The 26626-nt window shown below is 38.9% G+C and overlaps 1 protein-coding gene across 2 annotated transcripts in view; it reads left to right on the forward strand.

Annotated features, from left to right (window-relative positions):
* The window catches only part of pappaa (pregnancy-associated plasma protein A, pappalysin 1a), a 122512-nt gene that overhangs the window by 64521 nt on the left and 31365 nt on the right, over positions 1-26626 (forward strand). Inside the window, exons 11-19 of one of the 2 annotated variants that reach the window (XM_075455223.1) lie at positions 5061-5171; positions 6130-6265; positions 6456-6669; positions 10650-10824; positions 19535-19718; positions 20029-20230; positions 20342-20576; positions 22084-22231; positions 22597-22712. In XM_075455223.1, the coding sequence (XP_075311338.1) occupies positions 5061-5171; positions 6130-6265; positions 6456-6669; positions 10650-10824; positions 19535-19718; positions 20029-20230; positions 20342-20576; positions 22084-22231; positions 22597-22712 (1521 nt within the window). The remainder of the gene's footprint in view (positions 1-5060; positions 5172-6129; positions 6266-6455; positions 6670-10649; positions 10825-19534; positions 19719-20028; positions 20231-20341; positions 20577-22083; positions 22232-22596; positions 22713-26626) is intronic. The other variant, XM_075455224.1, reaches the window with a different exon arrangement.

Raw genomic sequence — 26626 nt, forward strand, 5'->3', positions numbered from 1 at the left:
CTGAAAGCCTAGGTTGCAGATAAGTGATACTAAATCTGCACTTACTTGGAAATTTACGTGCCGGTAGTTCGTAGTCTTTGTTCAGTTTCCAAATAGCTGCCAACAAGCATCTGCTATGGAAGTCCACGGATAACAAAATGTTGCATTAGATCAACGCTCATGAAAAGACCTCATGACAGTCCAAAAAAAAAAAACTTACAGAACAAAAGTCCCTTGATTTGTGAGAATGGTAACTAAAATTGTGCCTTTTGTTATGACACCCAGCACAATTTTAAAGTAATGTTTTTCAGATAGAGGAGTTGGCTAGTTGGACTAAAAAAAACTTAACTCCAACCAATTTAATGTTATAGCCAACCTGTTGTTTTTTAATACCATATGTTAACGACGTAATGTAGCTTTTAATCCTTACACCTAACCAGGTGCTAAAGTTCTCCTAAGAGCTTGAAAAAGGGCAACTGGAAGACTTCTTGTGAAGATGTTTCACCTCTCATCTGAAAGTCTTCTTTAATTCTAAAGTAGTTGGTGGGGAGTATCAGGTTATAAGTAGTAGAGGGACCATCATTTCAGATGAGAAGTCAGACATCCTCAAGAATTAAGCAGTCCAGTTGCCCTTATTCAATCTTTTAGGATTACCGTGTCCTGGATGACTAAGAATCTAAACCAGCACGGGGTTTAGGTGCATAGACCCAATCAATTAGTGACTGAAACAGCAATGATATTTAAAAAACTAACAAAACTCCACCATGATATGCGCCAGCCACTTGAAGGAAATCTTTTTCACCATCAAGACCATTAAACACTCATTTTGTGACATCTTACGTAACGCTGTCGTGACGTATTCCAGTTCGTATTTATTTTCATGGCTATGTACAAAAAATAAAGACATTCATTATTTATATATTCATTTGAAAAAAAGGAAGAAAATCTGTTTCACAAGTAGAGAAAGCTACTTGAAGTGCCGTGAGATCATATTCAAGACTAGTCAAAGCCAAGTAAATGTAGTAACTCATGTGCATTGTGACTCTATAAATCATAGATCTGCACACTGCATCTGTTTTTTGTTTAACTAGATAATTCCTAGTAGCCTGTGTGGTTGTGTGGCAATGTCAGTTTCTTGCCAATGTCTGTTTCTTGCACAAAACTATTACATACAATAGATATAATTCACAAGAGACTCATTATTCTCCTTACACTCTGCCATCAAGACCATTAAACACTCATTTTGTGACATCTTACGTAACGCTGTCGTGACGTATTCCTGTTCGTATTTATTTTCATGGCTATGGACAAAAAATAAAGACATTCATTATTTATATATTCATTTGAAAAAAAGGAAGAAAATCTGTTTCACAAGTAGAGAAAGCTACTTGAAGTGCCGTGAGATCATATTCAAGACTAGTCAAAGCCAAGTAAATGTAGTAACTCATGTGCATTGTGACTCTATGGCCCAATCCCAATTCACCCCTTGGCCTTACCCCTTCCCCCTTCCCCTGGATTGCGCGTTCACGTGAAGGGGTAGTGTTGTCCCAATACTCTTCCAAAGCCCTTCCCCTTAGCCCTACCCCTTCGTTGTAGCCCTTGAAACGGAGGGCTTCGGCCAGGCAGACTCCGTTTGAAGGGGTATGATATATTTCCCAGAGTACAACGCGACTACCGGGAGATCGCGAATCGTTTTAGGTTGTGATAACTGGTGTATTGTGTGAGTTTAACATGGTGGCAATGTGTAGTTGTTTTCTGACATAAACGCACATGGGAAAAGTCGCAATTTTACATGGAGTAATCGGTCAATGCATGTGAAGGTGCTGCGAAAGAGTTGTCGTTTTTTATATCGTAACACGAGTATTTACAAGCAATGTAGTTGGTTAACCATAGAGAAGTTCCTTTTGAGTGACATGAGTGTCATTTCGCTACCTATTATCACAAGTATTCATATACGTGACTGATTCACAGGGACTCGAGCACAAACAAAGAGCCTGATCAGGTTTAGCGCCGAAAACGAAAATCTGTTTCTAAAGTCATCCCCATCCCCAAAAAGAAGTAGGAAGTCCAATCCCATAATGGATTACCTGATACAGGAGAGCCTGAAGGAGCAGAAGCGCCACGAGCAGAAAACGGAGCGCTTTTTAGCTCTGTTTGAGTGCATGATAGACAAACTTTACGGTGAGTTGATGCGCCATGCACCTAGTGTACACACAGCCACCACTACCGCATTCTGAAACACCTTTTTTAATTTTTTTTACAATGGATGAAAGTGCATGCTATAATGTCATGTCGTGTCTTGTTCCCCCAGAACATCACTGAGCCCATGCAGCACCTCCGATGCACCATGCGCCTTCGCTGTTCCTGCTCCGGTCATCTCGTTCTCGATGATTGCACTGTTGGCCGTTTATGTTCATATTGTTTATATTCATACGGTTTATTGTCCATATTTTCACCACACACTTTAAGCTGTTATTTCTGAAAATGAGCTGCCTTACCAGTCTATAATGTGAGCCTAATAAAAGAAATTATGGACAAAAGGTTTGCAAAGGTTTGAGCATGATTATCACATCAACATCATATTAACGACTGGAACGGATATTGGTATGAAGAGATTTATTATAAGGGATAACAAAAAAATTGGGGTACATGTTGTGGTCCAATGGGCAATAATTTGTAGGATGACCCGTCTGCTGGAAAGAAAAACATGGAAAGATCAGGCTTTCATCCACCCAAACCAACACATTGATAGCACACACAAGGCAGTGCATTTATTTAAGTCATCAAATCTGAACCTGGTACAAAGAAAACCGCTTCAAAAACGCATTGTTTATTCCAAACGGAACGAGGTGAGTAACAAAGGCTAAACGTTAGCTTATGCTTTCAGCTAGGTTAGCCAGGTTAGGATACTACTCCAATCAATAAATCAGCAAATCCAACGAGACAAGCAAATTGTTTCTATATTACACGATATCACAAATGTACAGTTAGAAGCACTTTCAAACACACACACACACAATCATATTCACACGCCGGCTCTGGAAGCTACCAGCTGCTCACTCACAAGCGTTATTTGCATTAATTTCTTATTCTACATACCGTAACAAGATCCAGCAATGCTCCCAGATGTTGAAGACGCCTTCGCCTGATGGCACTCCGTCGATTCGACGCAGATATTTAAAAAAATATCCGAATAGCCCAGGACAGCGCGAACACCACAGCACCGGTCATGTTTGTTTACTTCTGGCTAAAGCTGTCGCTTTTGGTTACGTAACAACTGACGGCGCGGACTTATTACGTTCGTGAGTGTGAAGTGCTGTCCCAATTCGAAGGGGTGACATTCCTAGCCCTTCGCCTACCCCTACGTTTGAAGGGGCGAGGGGTAGGGGCGAGGGGTAGGCGAAGGGGTAGAAAATAGAATTGGGATTGGGCCTATAAATCATAGATCTGCACACTGCATCTGTTTTTTGTTTAACTAGATAATTCCTAGTAGCCTGTGTGGTTGTGTGGCAATGTCAGTTTCTCGCCAATGTCTGTTTCTTGCACAAAACTATTACATACAATAGATATAATTCACAAGAGACTCATTATTCTCCTTACACTCTGCCTCACATGTAACAAACATGACATTGCAAGCCTTGTTGCTTTATTCTTAGATAGATGGAGAGCAATACGAATTAAATTGAACTGAATATGAATAAAGTATCATTCCATTCTATTCTATTCTATTCTATTCTATTCTATTCGAGTGTATACAAACACAGTTTCAGAATTAAAGATTCAATTTAGGATTAAATTTTAATATTATGACAGCAGCAAACAACTTTTTGTTATGTTAAACTTTTCCAAAAAGAGACAGATAAGATCAGAGTCAATATTGACATATTTCACCTGAGTCAGAGTGGTTTATCTGCTGTTTGAACAGCCCCAATGCTAGGTTTTACTTTTGGTTTTGGCTATTTGTTTTGATCTGAGTTTCTGCTGCTCTAGTGCAACACCCAGTGGTTTTCTGAGGTCATATATATCACCCTTTTAAATTAAGTATGCAAGGTTCGGTCTAATTTTAATGGAGCTCTTCCTGTGACATTGGAAGAAAAAATATTATAGTATAGCCACAAGTTAGTACTGTGTGGCCATAAGATTATGAACCTGTGCCCATGAGTGTATAAAGCGTGTGAATGGAAAGTGGTGGCCACATCTTTTTATTGCATTTCATGACTTTCAGTGTGAGATGAAACCGCGTGAGGAAACTTCATGATGACTTTACATGTTATTGTTGTAATCAACAGTGGTAAACTTAATTTGATTTAGCAACACACTTATTTCTGGGCAAGTTGCTATACAAAAAGTGCAGATATTGGGCAAATTGTTGTCTTTATCAAGCAGGAAGTTGAAGACTAAATTAGCACAGGTGGGTCCATGATGAATTAAATTAAATGATTTTTTTTCCCTTTTTTCTTCCACCCACCACCTGTAGCCATCATTTCAACTCCCACTGGAGAAAGTGGTCAACTGGGGCTTTCGTGAGCATCTTCATTTTATTATGAATAGGTCACCTGTGTGCTTTTGCAGATAGGTGACAAATTCAGTTGGTTGGTAGAGTCACAAATATTCTTTGAGGGCTTCTGGCGGACACTTGGGGCATGACAGACTTCAACATGTCAGGAGATGTTGAAAACATTATTTCTGAACATAAATCAAGAATAGTATATTGACACTACATTAGAGACAGAGGAGGGATAGAGAACTTGTGACGCACAATGCTAAGATTGTTGACAAGACAAACAAACAAACGGTCCTGCAGCTGCGTGTCGGTACCAACAGCCGTGAAACAGCTGGCAGTTGTGGAAAAGCAGGGGTCACAGCAAGATTGCAACCAAATTTAAGCTTTTTCACGTTGTATCCTGTACGGTTTACTGTGTTACGAGACAAGTTAGGAATAACAAGATGCAATTCATTCATTTCATCTAAGAACTTTTGTTTCTTCTCATTTCTTACACTCGTTAATCCAAGAAAAAAAAAAAGATCATGCAGAAAAAAAAGATTCCAGCTTTCTAACCCTGTCTTTTGCATTTTCCTAGACCTGTCAGTCCAAGGTGTTTGATCTATCTGATGGAGTGTCCCAGTATGCATGGTTCCCCTGTAGTGAGGCTGAACTGTCATCATGGGGGTATTCAACCTACTGGCTGAAGGTAAGACCAATATCAATGAAATACAGCTCAAGTCATACCTGAAAAGAGCAATGTATTTTGGTGTAATGGACATTGCGGTTAATGTGAATGTGCTATACTGTTATGTGATACTAAATTAGGTTTACATGAATAAGGCACCTTGGAAGTTGACTTTTTAAGTAATCAATGTTTTGTTTTAGCAGTCTGGCAGTTAGTCTATTTAAAGCCTCCCTTCCATGAAAATCAAGAAATCAAGTCTTTCACCTTGGTAATTTGTTAGAAGACATTTCATGAGCGATTTAAGTTGTTTATAGGCTGAGAATTTTCTTTTTGGAGCCGCATTGCATCAAGAACATAGAATCACCCTTTGAATTTCGGAATTCCGCCACACACCGGGGTGTTATCACACCGCCTGTGTTTGAGTGGATGTGTTATGGTGACATTGTTGCTGCATATATTAGAGCAAATGCATTTTTGTCGAACCTTTTTCATAACATGTGGTTAAGTTTCAAAATGAGCACTCCCTCTCGGCGTTTGAAACGATCCAGGACTAAATGTGGCCATCCAGTCAGTTACAGCCTGTGTAGGTGTCCTCTTGTGACATTGCCTAATCATATATTTTCCAAGCACGTGCTGAGAAGTGGTTCTGTAAAACAAAAAGTCCTATTTACAGTTTCCTTGATTTGCAGCCAATTTTCATGATCAAATAGGATCAGATTTTATGTTTGGATTACTGAGGTTTCCAATTTTATTGGAAAATATTTCAACACGTTGACACCATTATGCTACTAAGGTAAATACGGTAAGATGGGAATTATGAAAACTCAAGCAAAAACACACTAACATCTACAACTGCAGCGAGTATGGCTGATATTTGATATATTTGGGAAACTTTAAGAAGGATTATCTGGAGATACGATTTATCAGTTACTAATAAATTGCCCTGTGCTGTATATGTTTTTTGTTTTTTTCCATTCAGGCCTACTTTTCTCATCCCATGGTGGCAGCAGCAGTAATCGTACACTTGGCTGCTGATGGGACTGGCTTAATTGACCAGACACAGTGTAATATTACTGTTCAATTGGTGGACACCAAGGAGGGTATCCATAGTCTAGGTGAGAAGTGTCTTACATACTTTCAAACTTCAACCCACTTCATTCACTTTCATAATCAGAATGTTTGTTCATTCCCCATTCACCTTCAGGGTTGCATTAAAGTCTAGTTCTATCCCCCACTGCCCTCACTTTAGTCATGGCTCATTCTGTTTTGTCTTTGCATCTTTGGCCCCTAATATTCTCTCCACAGGTGAGTGGCGTCTGAGCTGCCGCAATAACCCTTTGGTGATCCCGGTGAGCCATGACCTGTCTGTGGCCTTCTACCACACCAAGGCTATTCTGGTCATGTTTTCCTCTCGCCTTGTGGCCATTTCCGGCATAGGCCTGCGATCCTTCCAGTCTTTTGACCCCATCACAATAAGCGGTTGCCAGAGTAATGAGATCTACAATCCCACAGGACAGAGGTGAGGCTAGAAAGTAGGAAAACTGAACATTGCTGCAAATGATGCTTATACTGTGTTAACCAGCCCAGTTTGAAAAAAAAATAAAAATAAATAAAACATTCAGTCACATAGCATAAAACATTGTGTTTGTGTTAAATGAGACAAAATATGAATTTCTTTTGCTCAAGTGAGGGGGCACGACTCCGCAGCCAGTAATCCAAGGATAGGATATTTTGATGCAATACTTTTTACAGGGTCAGTTTTAATGCAAGCCATGATATTTTCCTAACCTCAACCATCTCACATTTAATACTTTACCATGTCCTTTTTAATGTCACTTTACTTATTCTGCAAAAGCAACATTTCAAAGTAAAGTTACTTGAGGGCACCAGTGGTCAAGATGGGACTCAATCCTCACTCTCTCACTTGAGAGGATTCCTTTTGCCAGATTCATAAAGTTGTAAATACATATAATTCTCTTTTATAAATCTCAACCAAAACAGTGCATATGCACAAACCTGATTTCCACTCCCATTTTTAGAACTGAATGGATGCGGACACTTTCCAAAGTAGTCATCTGCATATAAAGAAATTGTTTGTTCCACAACTAAATATATGATAAAAAGACATGATGATAAAAGCAACAGCAAATTAAAAGCATAGTTGTATTAATAGTAAAACTCCAACCCTCATCAGTGAAGAAGAAAAAAAGAAATCTGTTTTATGTAGTGGTTCATTTAATTAAATCACAATTGGAACAAACATTGCTGAAAGCACAGAAGTAAAATAAGAGTAAAGTACCCTATAGGGGTAAAAAAACAAAGAAGAACATAATAGACAGGAGTAAACACACATAGGACACAGGTGGGGACCAGCAAATTCTACTTTATCTGCAAAACCTCATTTTGAAGATCAGTATTTTCCTTTCAGCTTTATTCATATAATTCATAATCCCAAATTCGTCATAGATATTCATTTCAGTCTGGACGTCTGTCAGGATAACCAAACATCAGCAACATTCCTCTACCAAGATGAATAGACATGTTGTAGGCAATTCAACCACTGCCACAGAAGTGACAATTGAATTGAACTGGGAACTTTTGAACTTTTGATTGCTTTGGACTGACTTTGTATACACAGAAGAAAAGCAGAAGAAATTAGACATGCTAAGACTTGTGTCTGTTTTAAAAACAGGAAGAGATGTGCATTAATTAATGATTCCACTTAGCTGTTTAATGTGCCCAAAGCTACAGCTATAACTGCAAAACAATGGCGGTAACAAGTATGATCTCACAGAAAATATATAATTACTTTCAACCTGTTGCTCCTACTGTGAACAATAGAGCTGTTGCACTGCCTCCAGCACTAAATCTTGTTTATAAACCACAACTTGAGTTCGGACAAAGTTCACTAAACATAGAAATAACTTTTTTCATTGAAAAAAATTCAACCAAATGAACACGTTTCTACCACTCTTTGTGACTTCTAGCTAACACAGATTACTCCTTGCCTATAGCAATATTACTTTTGTGCACATTTCACAGTGTGTTACAAAATGATTTATAACAGCTGGAAGCACAGCATCTGAAGGAAATGAGGAAAATGAAGATGATTACCTTTAAGTTAAAAGCTATTAACTTTTATTGAAGTCAAGGGGCTGCTGGCAAAACCACCCAAACATTTATTACCAATTTAGCCATTAATTTACCATTTTGAGTGTCTTCTTCCTTTAATTTAAACTGCAGATCATATAATGCCAAGTCATTCCTCCAAAACCAACCAAAAGCAGACCACACACACAAACACACAGACACACACACACACGAACACACACACAAACACTCACCAGACACACAGTCTCAATTTACCAATTTCAACACAGCTGTCATGCATGAGATGCTTCATAGGAATGATGCTCCCACAACTTTCAACAAGTAATACACTATTAAACACCTTGATGCACAAAAAATGGATGGTCTGTGGTTCTGTGCGGAGAGATAGAGCTGTTTGTGGCTTTTTGTGTGCCAGTGAGGCATCCAATAGCACCTTAATTAATAGATAAAAAATGCTTGGCATCTGCCCCAGCCAGGACTCTGTTACTGCACACTCATACATAGATGCTTTCTCAAAGAGTTCTTGCTGACTTTTCTTCTTTCTTTCAAAGTCTTTCCACTTAATCTTGTGTGAAAAGAGTTTCTGAACACCATTATGCATATATGATGGCAAGTCACCCGCATGCCAACCTGTCTTAAGAATGAGTAATGTTTAGCAGTATTGTGATCCACTACTATTAAGTGTCCTTACAAAATGAAACCAGTCATGAATCTAAGCTCCCTTTCCTGTCCCCTGATGTCATTGATTTGGTTCTTTTCCTTGATCAGCTTCAATCATTTCCTGCCTTTGTCGTTCACTTCCCAAATTACTCGTCTCTCCTTTTTACTTTACTTGATCTTTACTTTTTCCTTATTCCCATTTGCTCTCCTTACTTATCCACATTTCCCATATGGTTCACCTATGGTCCAACTCAGCCATTATCCCATGCTGTCCTCTCATCCTTAACTTTTGCGTCATCCCTCTTTTCCCTTAACTGCCTTCTTCTACTCCTTACTTTCCCCTTTTTGTGCCTCCAGCTCTCACTTTCCTCCTCTCATTCTCCTGGGCTGTGCGGCATATTTCCCGTAATGCTTATGCCTCCACTAAACACCACATCCCTTTTTTCCCCGAGCTGTTAACAACAGGATCTATTAACATGACTCAGTTTTATGTTCCATGCTTGTCGGCAAGCATATGCACATGTATGTTTCTTTGTCTCATTTTTTTTTACACAATTTTTTTTATTTCAACAGTACTTCTTTCTACTCAGTCATCACCTTTTTCTGCATTAAGAACTGTTTTATTGATGTCGGTTAGTATACAAGGAGTATTTACAAGATTTGCACTCCGTTCTCTTTTTTTTACTCTTCTTGTCGTCATACCTTCTCTACTGTGTATATTGTATTCTCATTGCAAGGGAGGAGAATAGTTTTCCAGGTAGTTAATTGTAATTTATGTCATGAATTCCAGAATGATTAGCAGAAAACCTCAGAGAGATTTTGTTCAAAGCCAGTGTTCACAGTAGAGGCGTCTAAGCTTCCCTTGTTTCTCCTCAAAGAGTGTATGTCAGGGACTGCTACTCATATGCTCTACAAACAGTCGACACCTGCTCAGTTTTGTGGTCAGCGTGAGTTGCCCTAATGGGACGGGGGCTAGAGGGGAAAGGGGTAGAAAATGAGGGACTTAGTGCAGGTACAAAGATAGTTTGCGTCATTAGTTATTGGGGAGAGAGAGCAATGAAATTGAAAGATTGTGTCGGCATCAAAAGTAGGAAAACAAATGGATAAAAAGAAAAATTTCCATTCTTGCAGGAGTGAGTTTAACAATGTTTCTCCAGACCTGTATTTTCTTACATCCTCTCTCTCTCTCTGTGCCCCCCAAAAGCTTTCCCCGTTTCCTTTCTCTCCCTCTTTCTCCCTTGGCTTCATAAGGGAACCCTATACTGTAGAATGTGGGCTGTTGTAAAAAGGTGCCTTGGGCATCCAAGCATTCCAAGAGCATTAAATGCCTTCTCCATCAGGCTACTAACTTAGCGCTGTGGCCAAACTATGTCATTGTAGTCTGCACATAATCTATCCTCTTGCTCTTAATTCATAAGCTGTGTGCACACAGACACCGCTTTCGTGCACATATGGCAATCTTTTCTCTGTGTGGTTTATTGATTTGATATGTTAAGCAGTCATTGATGGATGGATGTGGTTGACTCAATGCGTAGTTTGTCTGTTTGTGAGCAAATGTGTGGCTGCTTCCACGTTTAAGTCTGCAATGTTGTTTTATTAACAAAATTTATGTTGGTCGTGACTTAAAATGTGGTTGTAAGCTGTTTTTTTTTCTTCTCTTCTCTGTGTTACTCTTGTTTTCTTTCACCAACCCCCACGACCTGCCCACACACACCCAACCCCTCGTAGTTGTGTACATTATTCGTGCGAAGCAATTGACTGCCAGAAACCCCTAATCCGCAATGCAGAGCTAAAGTGCAGTAGCCCTGGCCGCCACTTCTACAACGGAGACCGCTGCACCATCTCCTGCAACTCTGGATATGTCCTGCAAGTCAACCAGGATGATGACATCGTCAAGAGCCAGGTGAACATGCACACAGACAAATACACACACACATTGCTACACGCAGGTAAAGGCAGTTAAAGAGTGCAGTGCACAAAGAGGAACAAAAAGTATAAACGCACATACGCAAACTCCTGAGTGCAAAAGCATTGCAGCAGCAGATGAAACGTGCATTCACAGGAATTTCTGAACGCACACATGAACATGCACCGATGCAAACTCAAGCCCAGAAATAGCCATAAAGAAAAGATGCAAACATGCTCCCTTCCTGCTCTTCTCTCCATCTCTGCATTTATTTTGTCACCTGCGACAACAAGGCATGGCACGGCTAGCCTCGAGGGAGAATGACTTCATAGGCATCCAGGTAGATAAGCACTGCACTCAGAAGCGGCAGCTTAGTCTCCTCCCCCTGCCGGCTCCGTACACGTTTACAATAGTACCGCACACACACAAATGCACAAACATGCCCACACGTATTCTCATTCTCCACCAGCGCAGACATAAAAGTGTTTAGTCTCTTGCTGAGCATGCTGCACCATCATCTCAAATAGTCACTTTGTATTGCTACCCGACTGGGACGATGACATCATAGCGTAGTGTCTGCTCCCTCTCCCTCGCTCCATCCTTGCTCATTTTTCACACAACGAATTCTCTGTTAAAGGGCAATGATATGCTACCACTAAATGGTGCACATTAAATGCTTCAATATAGATACGGCGTACAAACAGTAAAGCTCAAGATGTATCATGTCTATACGTATATATATATATATATATATATATATATATATATATATACATATATACATATAGACATGATATATAATTATATGTACATTGTAAGTAAACAAACAAACAGGGTCATTGACACCATATTGTAAACCTTTTGAATGAGTAACCAAGCTGCTGTAAAGGCCGTATAAATGCTTTAACCTTCTCTGTGGTTTAATAAATCTGTCTACAGAAAAACCTGTTAATCCTGCCTAATAGAGTCAATATACGCAGAAAACAAGCAATTTTCTTTCCTTATTTTTTTGGTGTATTTATGTCTGGAAAAAAAATGCTTTCTTTGAATGAAAGGGTGTGTTTGTTTGTGTGGGGTGTGGCATGAGAGTAAAAATGAAGAGATGAGGCAGGGGGAAGCGAGAGAAGACCATGGGTGAAAGAAGGGCAAAAATTAATTGGCCTGGATTCATTCCTTAATAATAAAGTAATGTGAATAGTATCTCCTGCCATTTGCCATGTAGTCGAGTGCTGAGGCCCTCACTTCTGGAGCTACTTTTAAAAAATACTTCCATTTATACATGTATTTCTGCACACAAAAATAAGCATAAGGGTGTTTGTAAATGTACGGAATCACATTAACGCCAACAATCATACATAATTATATATTATGTATACTATATTATATATAGTAGCATATTACATATACTAGATTTCCTTTAAGTCTCAATGGACTTTTAATTGCATTAGATTTTGATTGACAGTCCGGCGTCTGGCTATTAATCAATGTCAGTTCATTTAGTGATAAATTATGCTATTCAGAGAGGGAGACGCAGGCAAGCACAGAAAATATGGTGCAAAGGGAGACAGGACAGAACAGAAAAGGAAGTGGAGCTAAGCCAAATACGATCTTTTTTTTGGACTTCGAATGTTTGCCACAAATTATGACTGACAGTTCAAAGGTATTTAGAGGACTTGTTACTTATGAATAACTTTATTTCATCCTTTTGCTGAACCAGAGGGCATGTGGTCAGTCTCACTGGCATCAAATTATCATGTTGCAGTTGTTTTGGAAGAATTACATCCATATCTGGACGTGTAATTCATTATTTTACACTAAATTGAATTATTGAAGATGTGGCCTTTCTTACTGTATATTTTCTTTGTTACCTTGGCATTGTATCAAGGCAAGCATTTCAAGCTTTCTACACTGGTACACTATTTAAGTACCAAGTACTATTTTAGGTCAATTTTATGTGAGTTGAAGTCTTTTTTGTTGTTTAGTTGGAGTGTGACATCCTGGCATGTCATAGTCATATGATTGCAGCTTATTACATGAAATCTAAAGGTTATCCTGATTTACGTGTCGTGTAGGCCTTAATATTACGATGTTTAACTATGCGACTGCAAGATGTTATTAAAACACATTCAATATTTTTTTTTTATTATTTCAAAGATCATTAAAGTAGATCTTATATTTTGGCTGCCATCTCGCAACTCATCCACTAAAAGAGCCCAATGATTTTACATGTTGTATGAGAAGGTTGACACCAAATGCCATGACTGCTATCGAAATTTCAGAAAACAAGGGAAGTCTGCATAAACACAGCTGCACGAATCAGGCAAATAACCCCCCAACTCAAATAGAATTCACGTTTACTTCACAGCAGGAACAATAAACAACAACAATGGCAGCCTAAGACTGAAATTATGGAGTGGAAATGTTAAGATAATTAAACATATAAGAGAAAAAACATTGCAAAAACAGATTCCTTTTCTTCCCTCAGTGTGCATCTTTTTATTTGTATCGTACTTTCTTTTCAGTCATACTAGTCCTCACAGACAAACTAAGGTTGAAAAGTGCAGCATGAAGCACAATCTTGTTTTCCTTTCATTAGCCAATTACATTCTTGTTTCACTGATGTCAAAGTTCTGGGAACACCACCTTCTTAGATGCTATCTTCAAAACAAATCTTTTCCACTCACATGCTTGATTTGTATATGTGTGTTTCGTGCTATCCGTTTACCCCTATCTATCTCGCTCGTTTGAAGTGCTACGGGAACACTGAGTGCTGGGACTGATCAAGTGACATCTTTCTCCCACAGGGTTTTTCTTTTACAAACTCTATAGACTTGAGCACAGTCTAGCATGAAACAGAACAGTACAGACCTAAAAAACTGTTTCTAGCCTGTATTGTATTTTAAGATGTTATGGCTGGTTTAATAATTTCATATTGCTTTCAATTTATCATTGTTAAAATATGCCGCTGAACCCAGAGGAGCGCCTTTGATTTGGTGTTTTTAAATTTTTTTAATCACTTAATGGGTTTCTAATTTTTTGACATTGCAGGGATCTGTGTATATTCCAGTTTTCTGTCACTCAAAATGATAATTCTTTGATAGAGTAGGGGGCACTATGTTCTCGGTGAAGCACTTTTTGGATAGCTGAGGTACATCAGTCTGTGTTCATAATGTTTTACCTGTGCCTACACAGATTATCATACATCTCCTGGATGTTTTACCAGGAGGAGATCTAGACAAATGGCAGGTTAATAAGTGACGCTAAAGAAAAGTGTTAGGTTTGGTCCTTCTTCTAATAGATAATAGGTAATAGCCAATTTTGTAAATTAGCTTATTACTATGAATAATAGTGTCCAACAAAAATAAACTCAATTCTATTTCAAATAACTAATGTTTATCTCTGTTGTTTCCCCTCAATTATATTAGGCATAACTTAGTTGGAAAACATGTTGCTGTGCACTTCTATGTTCCAGTTAGTTTATCAATCAGTCAATCCAAAAAACAGTAGTCACTACTTGCTTGTACAATTTTTCCACAGCATTGACCACGCCCACATTATTCAAGCAATATTTAGTTTTCTATATTTTTCAAAGTTCGGGTTGTGGGAAATATTTATGAGGAGTCATCGTCCAGCCTGTTGTAGACAGCGGTCAGAGCACTCTGGAGTCGTTTTCACACATGAACACTGGACTGAACAGAGCACATCAGAGCAGGATCCTCATCGTTGCTGATGCATTTTCCCTGCTGGAAATGAAAGAGAGTTGTGTGTGGAAACCTTTGTTTAGATTTGAATTGGAGGCTAAGTGGAAAATCTCTGCAAGAAATGTTGAAGAAATTTGCATTATGCAGAACATCTCTACAACCTTCAGGACTCCAGTGAGTGAGTGAAAGCGGCTTCAGAGAAATAATTTTGACAGGGGAGCTAAGCTAATAGCTACTCAGAACAGGGCGACGGAAGAGTGATTTTAATTCATTTAAGACAATTCAAACCTCGAAAATGTCACAGCAGTTTGAGAGAACGGTATATATTTATATTTATATATGACAAATATATGTATATATATTTGTCATTTTTGCATCATAGAGTTATTTACCTTCATCGTGCTATGCATCATTGCATGCACAGTGGCTGGGCAACATCTGCAGCTCATCAGCTTAATCTGTCTGTAGTTGTTGGATAGCTTTCTGTTAGGCATTACTTTGCAACGATTTAAAAAGATGGTATGTGTTTGCGCTTCCCCGGGCTTTTCATTAATATTTCTGCTGTCTGGTAGTTGGTGTTATGGGATGAGACAAGCAGAATTGGGATAATTTGCTCCTCTATCATCCTGTTTTGAGTAGTTGTTGGCTTGGCTGCCCTGTCAGAATTCCTCCCAGATTTTCCTAACTTTAGAGCACTATGATCGCTATCCACTGGAGGTAAGACAGTACTATTAAAAAGTACTTCACACAACATACAGAGGGAGAGAACAACACAGATGAATAATAGCCCCTCATCACTATCACGTTGTGCCTAAAGTCAATTTTTGACGATTATATTGCTTGTACCATAGAGGGCTATTACGAGTTGGACAGGGGTGTGATACAACTTTTAGAGAGAGAGAGAGAGAGAGAGAGAGGGAGAGAGAGAGAGAGAGAGAGAAAGAAATTTATGCTTCTTGGGAGTTGTTTTCTCTTAAAGCACTTAGGATTACCATGCCCTGGATAACTGAGAATCTGCACAGACATACTTGGAAGCACGTCTCCTCCTGGATATTGTTAGATTCTCAGTAACATGCTACTGTTCAGAGCACTTTCTTTTCCAGAATAATGTTTGAAGTTAGCCAAATGGAACCTTTGTTTCGTACTAAGGTATTTTCTCCCAAGAAACTGTAATGCAGGGGCTTTTAAGTACATACTAGACAGGGATAAAAATTTACTCAGCATCGTTGTATAAGCCTTCCAATCAATGTGACTGTGTGCAATTAATTTAACATATTTCTTGTGTACATTTCTTATTTATGTGATATCCAAGCTAAAGAAAACTTCCTTGATGAGGGAAGAGGATGTTGGACCTTTATTTGATTTGTCTGCTAGTTTGTCTGGCTTGAATTAGGCATAGGAGCCAAAGGTTGTTAAAATTGCTGCTGGAAGAGAAACAATCATTTTTAGCTGTTTTAAAAGGAAGAGAAATTCCAACAAGTTCACATAACTGTTCTACACATGAACACAACTTTAAAAAGAATTCAGTTCCCTTGAATTGTTTTTTTATTTGACATATTATTCAGATTTGTTTTGAATTGATTAAACTCGTTTTCTCCATCAACCGCAAATAAGAAATAATTAGACTGCACACCTACGCCAAGATTGAATTAAAAAAAAAAAAAAAATGCAGGATCCAGATGTGGATTCAGATTGACATCAATCTTTTTGAGTCCCACCTCTGGCGGAGGACAAAAATGCCATGTGCATGAGTTTTTGAATGATTCGTCGAACAAACAGAAAAACAGTAATTTCTCAAAGTCCAACTGCCAGCAACTATAGCCTCGAGTCTTTTTCGATGGGCCTCTGTCAGCTTCATACGCCAGCGATTTGACTGAACAGGGGGATGTTTGCTCAGCTACTTGATTTGGCCAACTTGAGGGAGAGCTCAGTCGTTCCAAACGTCTTCTTTTTCTCAATTATAAACATCACTGTCCTTTTGGGATCACTCAAAACTTGAGAAACAGTTTTACAACATTTCCCTGAAATCCTCCTCGGTTACATTTGATAACAATGATTTACAGGGAGCCTCTTTTACGGTTGCTATTATGACTTGAGACCAAATTAATCTTGTGAAAGAATGCATGATAGCTATGTTGATTTAAAGGGTAACCTGCTGCAGTTTCACAGTTCAGGCTAAACATGTAACGCCATGGTCACAACATTAGCCATGTTCTGTGCTGATGCTCGACAAATTGTACTGTCTCTCTACCTCATGATGTATACATTTTACATGCAGGCATTGGTCTGTTTCCCATGCTAAAGTTCCGAATTGTAATCAAGCGATTCAAATTTTTATGTTATGGTTATGTTAGCTGTGACGTGCATAGGGTTTACACATTTTACCAGTGATGGGTCCCCGTTTCTGTCATGTCACAAAACAGACTAGAGATTCATTGCCATCTCATATACAGGTTCAAATTTCTATCCCTGGGTTGCAACAATACTATCTTTTGGAGAAATACACAGGAGTTTATATTTTTCACTGGTTTGTAATCTTCCTGACTAATAATTCCATTCAATTCATTGCTCCACTGCTGCACTCCAATCAAACTCTCAACACGGCTAAAGGAAAATGTAAGCAAAGAAGGTGAAAACTGATCACAGTGAGGAAGTTTTCAATACATTTTCAGCAAACTTCTAACTGAAATGTTTTCGTGACTTACTTTTTGTGGAGTGAACGCTTTCTCACCAATTTGAATTGAGTTATGAGGCAAAAACACATGTTGAAAAAAAAGGCTCTGTATATCTAGCATTTGAAATGTACAGTCTTTGTGTTCGCATGCTCACGCATATTCATGTGCTTTATGTACATTCTCTTGACAGCAGTTTTGCACGATCATATTCGAGTATGTATCTTCATCCACACATACACAATTTCACAATTGCACTTTGATATGGGCATTATTTAAAGTCAGTACTTGAACACTAAATATGCATTTATTTCATGGAGACTTTGCTCACAACCTCCCATCATGACTGACTCATTCAACTCTTCACCCAGCTATTTTTCAGAAGGCATTCACATGCAATACATATGGTACTTTGTAGAGTATCCAAATATGAAAGGAGCTTATTTATTTTGAGGGAACATGATACTGTTATTCAGTATCATATAATGGGATCAAGATGAAAGATTGTTATACACGGGAAGAGAAAGAAGGTTATGAAGCAATAGATATGTAATGTTAAGTGAGTCCAGCTTGTGCAACCTTAAAGTTTGGCTTCTCCTTGAAACGATGTGTGTAATTAAAGTCTACCCAAACAGCCATGTAATGTAATTGATGGTGAAAACACAGGTTTCCATTTTTTTCCTTTTTTTTTTATTCAAAGAAGGAAAAGTCAAAATGATTGAGCTTTAACAGCTTTGTTGTGAGATTTCTTGGCTCAGCTATCAATATGAACATTCCTGTTGCATTACACGGTGCAATTTAATGGAAGGGGATGAAAACAGTTGAGGTTTGGATGATACAGTGACTCCCCATTTTGGTCTCATCTTTGCAAATATTACACTTGAAGCCAAAAAATTTACAGGAATCAGAGCAATTTCTAATCGGAAGTAATCCTCAGATTAGGACATTTTGTCAGGTGAAATAAAAGATTGTCCTTTTGAATTGTAATGTCCTGGAAATATCTCATATACCAGGAAACGTTATCCTTAGTATTATTTTCTGTGGACAATATTCCCACCATTCATGATAAGGAGCAGTTCAATTTAATTGTGTGTATAAGTATATCAGTGCACACAAGTAATGGAAAACATGTGGCATTTAAAATTTTCAGGCAGATCTTTTATATACTGCGGTGGGAAAAGCAATTAATCAGAGGAAACCTACAGTATATTGTGCTGCAGATTTGAACTTGTCTTTGTTTGTCGTAGCAGAGTGGTGTTACCACTCCTGGGTTTGACTCCTTGCCAGAGTTTCTTGTGGATTCTGCATGTTCTCCCCGTGTGTAGATTTCCTCTGGCTTCTCCAGTTTCCTATCGCATTCCAACAACATGTAAGAGCCCAGTCACACAGGATGCACGCTGCAGGCCTGCAAATGTTACGGAGGCTGTTTAGATTTGCAGAAGCTTGCACTGAAAAAATAAATGCTCTGGATAAGTTACCATATATATTCCTGCTCTATCTATGGCGACCAGCTGAAATTCATGAAAAGTAGTGGAGAAGTGGAGTAGGGGTCGAGAAGCAACCCTTTAAATTGTGTTGTGTATTTGCACGGTTTTCTTCAGAATAGAAACGTAGAACATTAGGTTTGGCAATAGATGTGCTTTCTGTATGCTTTTCTACTGCGTTTATGAAAAGCTTATCAATTTCATTTACAAACTTAGTAATATGGTTCATTCAGCCATTTCCCATGAGTAACAATTAATGTTTATAAATTACTGAATAGTATTTTTTTGTTGCAAGTACAACATTGTAGGATAATTTAAGCTTACGTATGAATGTAAGTGCTCTCTATCATGACCACACAAAAACTCAGAGCAGGTAAATCATAGATAATGGTTAAATCCACCAAGCTTGGTACTTCAGTTATTGAGGATTCTCTCTCTTTGAGTGCGTGTGCGTGTTTGTCAATGCTGTCATAGTCCCTCCGAAGTCAATCTGTTTTCAGTCAGAGCTGATCGTGCAGTTGTTGGATATCGGTTGTCTGTATGACATGACCTGACCTTACAAATCCTATCAGCAGTTACTTGAGCTCCTGAGTCGCCTGTGAGGCTTACTGACATTCAGTGAGCTAAGCACCATCAAGCTTTGTTACATGCTGATTGGAGTGCCGAATTGCTGTAGTAATTTTTAGTGAGGTAAACATAAATAGGATGTGTGTGGCACACCAATCGGACACACCAGTGTTCACATTAAAGCTTGTGTAATTTCATACATATAGTATACACCAAAATAGATCTGTGATCAGTCCAGATATTTTCATCTAACTCCGTCTTTGCTAAATATATTTTTTTTCAGTCTGGTTCTTCATTGACTATGACCTGTGCAAATGGGAAGTGGAACAAACTGGTATCATGTGAGCCTGTGGACTGTGGTCTACCAGACAAATACCATGTACATCCAGCCCATTTCAGTTTCCCAGAGGGCACTACCTACGGCAAGAAGAGCACTTTTCAGTGCCGAGATCCTGCCCAGCTCATAGGTGAGATGCATAGACTAAAAGCGCAATATCCATTTAGCTCGGTGTCAACTCAGATTGTGGAATAGCTGAATTTGTCCACAGGTAAATTAACTATTATCGCGTCAAAATACTCTAAAATTGTGTTATGTCTACGTTTTAGCTGTGTTTGTGTGACATAATGCCAAACCACAATTATAACTATACCTTAAACATGTAATTCTTCATTTGTGACCATAACTATGTATTTTAATTTTCTTAAACTAACCAATCTAGAAATAACAGCAAAACATTTCGTTAGATGGGGCTCCATCTTTATCTTTTGTCTCCCTAGGTACAAACAACACTCTTACCTGCCTAGAAGATGGTCTTTGGTCCTTCCCAGAAGCTCTTTGTGAGCTTCGTTGCCCAGCCCCTCCTCCCGTACCCAATGCTGTGCTGCAGACAAAGCGTTGCAATGAGACAGGCCTTAAAGTCGGGACACTCTGTAAATACAAGTGCAAGCCAGGCTACCATGTTACCAAAAAACCCAAGAGGTAAGAAAAGAAAAGGAAAAGTTATTGACTTGTTTCGTTTGTTCTAAAGAAACTTTTTTCCGTCAGAAAGTAAGGCCTATGATTCATTAACTTGATTTCCGTTCCCTTTAGACGTGCGTTTAAGCGCCAGTGCACAGAAGATGGCTCCTGGCTGGAGGGGGCATGCGAGCCGGTGACTTGTGATTCTCCACCGCCCGTCTTTCATGGCTCCTACCACTGCACTGATGGTTTCCGCTTCGACAGTGTCTGCCGACTCAACTGCTCTGATCCCGCTGGTAATACGGCTATCGGTGCCACAGGAGGCTCTGCCCATACGGTGAGGCTGCTGCACGCTCCATGCAAGCAGGTCTGTCCATCTCTTTCCTCTCTTTTTATTCTTGCTCGACCAAAATTCTTTTATTTTTTTTTTTGTCACGTAAAAAAGTAAAATTTCCTTCTTTTCTCTCTTTTACCCATAATTTTTATTCCCTTTTTGGGACTTTGATTTACCAAGCAGATTGTGTTAGATTACATACTGTTAATGTGTTGATTAAGAAACCATAGTTTTGTAGAATATCTTTCAAGCCCAATTCCGAAAAAATTAGGGCGGTGTGGAAAATACAAATAAAAATTTGAGTGATTCTTACATATCATGTTTTTCATTGCAGACAGTAAAAACCCAATAAATGTTGTGTTTCCTGGTCAACTTCATTTAATTTGTTAATATACTTTCAGCTTTACAACACATTTTACAGCAGCTGGGACAGTAAAGCTTTTACCATTTTGTAATATTGCTATTCTGTCAGTCACTTACAAGGCATTCTGGCATTGAGGCTTGACTTCAAGTGATGAAGCATTTCTTCTGTGTGGGATAGCACACCTTGTCAATTCTCTAAAGAAAAAAAAATCATTACATCAATTTTTTCACATCGTAAAGTTTTAATTTATGAATTGGTATTTGTGAATATAACTTCTCACATCGATCTCTTGCCTATGTGGGGTCTTTACCTTGAAGCAGTGTCATCTCAGGGATTGGGGGTGACAGGTGTCCAGCTTTGGCTTGCACCCTTTCTCCTCTGCACACTAAAAGTCCTCCAGATTTCTTGAGTCAATTAATGATATTACACCCTGTAGAGGGCGAAGGATGTAAATATCTTCCATTCTTTCATCGAAGATACTATTTTTCAAACGTTTCAATGATTTTCTTGCTTTTAAAAAAATTGGAGATCCTCTGCCCATGTGTCATCCTCCATGTCTGTCATGCATTTTGCTTCTTTTATTTTTCAAAAGATAGTAATGAGATTTTCGTAGCCTCATTACGAACCCAAAATGAACCCAGAGACAATTTTTTTTACTTTCTTATGTGTTGCCGGCCGGAAATGCAAAAGTGGATTTGTATTAACAATTCAAATCAAATTGATAACACAAAACATGTAATATCTTGGGTACGTATCTTGTATATTATTTTATTTTTTTTTATTATTTCCCATACTATCCCATTATTTTACCATAACATGATGGATCAGTAAATTGTGTGAAAAGTTATATTACTCTAAATACACTTTTATCTGATACTCCGATACTGCCTTCACTATGTCTGTTTTTCTCCCTGTCTCCCTTAGCCCTACTCAATTTGACGCCATGCTAATTAGATTGTTATTGATTTCCAGAATAGCTCTGCTGCCACAGACTTTTGAAATGTATACACCTTTTAATCTGTTCTGCCTCCCAGGCATTGTGGGCTGGATCTCTGATAAAAATTGTATTGTATTTCTTCATATGCAATGTGATGCCATCTCAATGTCCTTGGCTTGGCAGTAGTTGTGCACCAGTGTGTGTATAATTATTTGTCTGTCAATATATGTTATTTTCAGGGTGCAGGGTCCAATGCAATCCGCTGTAGGAAGGATGGAAATTGGACAGGGTCATTCCGCCTATGCCCACACAGCAAAGGCCAGTGTTCTTTACCTCAAAACCTCCATTATAGCCTACAGTACTCATGCAAGCGAGGACACGGCATAGGTCTGTATGCGCTAATTCACTTTATACATTTTTTTTACATTTCCTTTTACACTTGTCCAATATAATTGCAGGGATTGCATTTTTTCTTTGATATTACAAACAGCTTGTGTTAATTCTTCTATTAGTTTTCACTGTTCACTCACTGTTCTTTGTTGTAGTATTTATTGTTTACGTATAGGTATTTTTTGTTCCCAATGAGAGTCAACAAAACCAAAGTTTTGAAAGCCTTTTTCAATATCTTGCAATGTCATGTTTGTCTAAAAATGACAGGGAAGGGGGAAATATTGAAATATCTTTGTTCTGGGTGTGGTTTGTGCATACTTTCATTTGTTTTATCTTTCTGTCTCACATACACACACACACAGGTGAGGAGTGTGAGCTGACATGCAGAGAGGGTAACAACGAAGTGGTGATTCTCCCTAGCAACATGACAGTGGAAAGTGTACTCAAAGAGCACTGGAGAAACCCGCATAAAATCAAGGTAAGTTTGTCTGTGTATTTGTGTCCTCCTCACAGCTCTGACAAATGCACTTCACAAACTTCTGTGATCCACAACTCTTCTAAGGAATTTCACGTGTAGTCCCCACATCCTGGCTCTATTACCTACAATGCAATATGCCAGCTTGTGCCTGTCCCAGCGTCATACAAATATTTGTCTTTGAAGCATGGCAACCCTTGAAACACCGTATTCTATTCTTGACAGAAAGTATGGGAACATACTGTTTCTTCTGGGTCGTCAGTGACGCATATGAACCCCTGTCTTTCAGGAAAAAGAAAGCTGTTTAGTATCTTAAGCAACTAAATATCATCCATACCTTGATAAGCCAGTTATTGAACCTTTAGCAGCATTACAATTTTATTTGTCTTGCTACCAGAAATAACCCCCTTTAAAAGTGACATGTAAATTTATATAAAGGCCTTGTGAGGCATGAGCTCCTCACTACCTTTGTGACAAACCTTATCAAATGTTTTGTCATCAGTAATAATAATTGTCACTTCGACAGATAAACATTTGATTTTCAATTTTTAATATGTCCTACTTACTGACTGTACTGATATGGTACTGTTTTCTTGAACTCTTAGATAGCAAAACATGGGGATGATCATTTAACACATAACTGTACACATTGTCTCTGTGGAGATTCACACATCCATGGTGTCATTTGAGGTTTTCATGAGGTTTGTTGTTGGGCTCAGAAGGTGTGTGCAAATGTATCATGTAGTGTGTTTAGCAGATCACTAGACTGTGTCTACTCCTCTGATTTCACTCTCCTCATTATAATTAATCAATGTCACTACATGCACTATGATATGTCATGCACTATGATATGTCATTGTCAGTTGATTGCTCTTTTTGCTATATCAGAGAAGGCTCTTTCAAAACAACATCAAGGTTTGTAACTAGAGAAGAAGAAATGTTAAGCCCGGCCAAGTAAAAGAACTCCATATTTATTTCCTACAACACACTTTGTTTTTGTTTTTAGAGCTATCATGAGTCAGCAGCTTTTTAAGGTGGATGTTGGGAGAAAGATATGGGCTGGGTCACATGGGTATAAAACGATCTGTTTTTTATTGATTTGTGTAATTGATAGGAATTGTGCTCAGTGGTCATTCGAAACTATGGCTATGCTGTTAAGAACAGTGGATAGCATGAGACAAATTAGAGTGGTGATGCTTTAAAGTGAATGTTTTAGAAGAGAGTGAGAGTTTCAGAAGTGTATCACAGTTAGGAGAGACAACATGGGGGCTAATGTGGGAAAGAGTATGGCAGTATGTTCAGCTGAACCAAAGAACCGCAGTTTGTTTTACTGGCAACTGGAAGAAAATTTTCTTCAATTGGAGGACAAAATCCAGGACAAAGAAAAAATTACTGGTGGCTTCATGTCCATCACCTTTGCCCAATCCAAGTCCTCCTGGCTCTCACAGGCTAACGTTTCTGTCACTGCCACCACTTCTTTAGCGTCTAGAAGCCCTTGAAAATTGACGGCCTGAACAGCTTAAATTTGAGCCCCTGCTGTCCAGCCGGACTACTCCTCCAGGAGCCATGGATTTGGGCACAGTGGTTCCTGTACTGCCGGGCTCGACTTTGCCTAATACAGTGTGGACTTGGATGGAAGTGTCGCTGCCTCCATGCCAAATCAAGTCGGTCTCCTGACTCAACTACACACTGTTTGCCTGGCAACACAAACTCTTAAATTCTCTGCTATCTTCTATTACAAGAGTTATTGTTGTCCACGTGTGAACCAACTACACTGTCCTTTAACAGTCTGAGCTGACCAATTCGGACGTTATTCAACTTTTAAAATATTTCATTCCTATGGTTAGTTGCCTCATTGGTTGTTTCAGCCAATTTCTTTGCTTGCATACTTGACCTCAGCCTACCTGTAAATCTTATATCATGGGTTACATGAACAAATTCAACCTCTCCTGGAATTGCTGGCATCATTTTAATATTAATGGCATTCACCTAAACAGATCCAATTCTAAGATAATGATTGCCAATATGCAGTCCTACAATATACCGGTGATCTCAAAGAGACAATTGCATTGGCATACACGGAGCAGTTGCAAAGCATTTAGGTGCTGTTTTAGTAATTCAAAATCTGTCAAGACCTTGCAATAATCAACCTTGCCTCCTCCCACAATCTCAACAATGGAAACCACCTTATATAATCAAATATGGAGTTCTAAATATTAGATCTTTGTCCTCTATATCATTAGTTTAAACAAATCTTATTACTGACCATAGGTCTTTATATTCAGTGTTATTTAACCATTGTGTAAAAGCCTATACTAGACTTGAAAATCTAGTCATAACCAAGGGTACTGCATTGGTTTAGGTCATATTTATGAAACAGAATCCAGTTTGTGCCTGTAAATGATACGTCCTCCACACAAACCTGAGTTAATTAGGTTTTCCACAGGGTTTTGGACTTTGACTCGTGATACATGCTCTTTTAGGCAACATTATAAGAAAACATTACATACATTTCCAGTTTTATGCTGATGATACCAAGCTCTAGTTATCAATGAAACCGGATCAGTTACAGACTTGTCCTGGAAACATAAAGGCATGGATTTACAGTAATATTCTACTTCTAATCCAGTAAGAGGTGATTGTTTTTAGATCTAAAATATCAGATATTCATGATGAAACCATATAGTTACTTTGCACATCATCACATTAGCATCTAGTACTACTGTGAGGAACCATAGGGTCTTTCTTGACCTGGACCTATCTTTGCTGCACATACATCCAAGGAGGTCTCTGGAACAGCTTTCTTTCATTTATTTAAATTTGAAACATACTGTTCCAAAAGTGATGCTCAAAAAAATTATCCGTGTATTTATGTTATGTTTATGTTTATGCATTTGGCAGACGCTTTAATCCAAAGCGACTTACAAATCGGGATTTAACATTACAGCTAACCTCAAAGCTAACAATAAGCTACATAGAAGTAATACCACTCATCAGGCTCTGTCACAGGTGACAGTGTAGAGATAGAGTGAAGGCATAGAGGGAAGTACAGAAAGAGAAAGTGCAGTAGAGGGGGTAGGGAAGTGCAGGGTAAGTGCTAGGGTAAGAGATGTTCTCTGAAGAGCTTGGTCTTCAAGAGTTTTTTGAAGTTAAACAGGGACGCCCCTGTTCTTGAAGCTCTTGGTAGGTCATTTGTAGGCTAACATCAGTGACTTGAATTTGATGTGGGCGGCTAAGGATAGCGAGTGGAACTCAACGAACAGAGGGGTGACGTGTGCTCTTTTAGGCTGATTGAAGACCAGATGCGCTGCAGCGTTCTGGACCATCTGCAGATGTTTCACAGCACAGGCTGGCAGACCAGTTAGGAGGGCGTTGCAGTAGTCAAGGTGGGAGATGACCATAGACTGCACCAGGAGCTGGGTGGCGTGTTCGGTTAGGTACGGCATGATCTTTAAGAATACGGAGCGGCACGATCGAGCAACAGAGGCAACATGATCTTTAAAGGTCTGGTGGTCATCAATCATGACACCCAAGTTTCTAGCTACCTTTGATGGAGCAAGAGATAGGGATTCAGTTTGGATGCAGATGCTGTGGTGTATAGTTGGTTTGTCTGGGAAGACAAACGGTTCAGTTTTAGAGAGGTTTAGTTGCAGGTAATGGACTTTCATCCATGTTGATATGTCAGAGAGACAGTCTGAGATTCGCACTGAGACCGTGTGGTTGTCAGGTGGGAAAGACAGATAGAGCTGGGTATCGTCAGCATAGCAGTGGTATGAGAAGCCATGTGATCGGATGATCTGGCCGAGCGAGGTGGTGTATATGGCAAAGAGAAGAGGTCCCAGTACCTAACCTTGGGGAACCCCTGTGGCAAGGAGGTGCACTGCAGAAGTGTGTTCAAGCCAGGATACTTTGAATGA

This window comes from Odontesthes bonariensis, chromosome 22 (assembly GCF_027942865.1).
Source record: "Odontesthes bonariensis isolate fOdoBon6 chromosome 22, fOdoBon6.hap1, whole genome shotgun sequence".
Lineage (NCBI taxonomy): Eukaryota > Metazoa > Chordata > Actinopteri > Atheriniformes > Atherinopsidae > Odontesthes > Odontesthes bonariensis.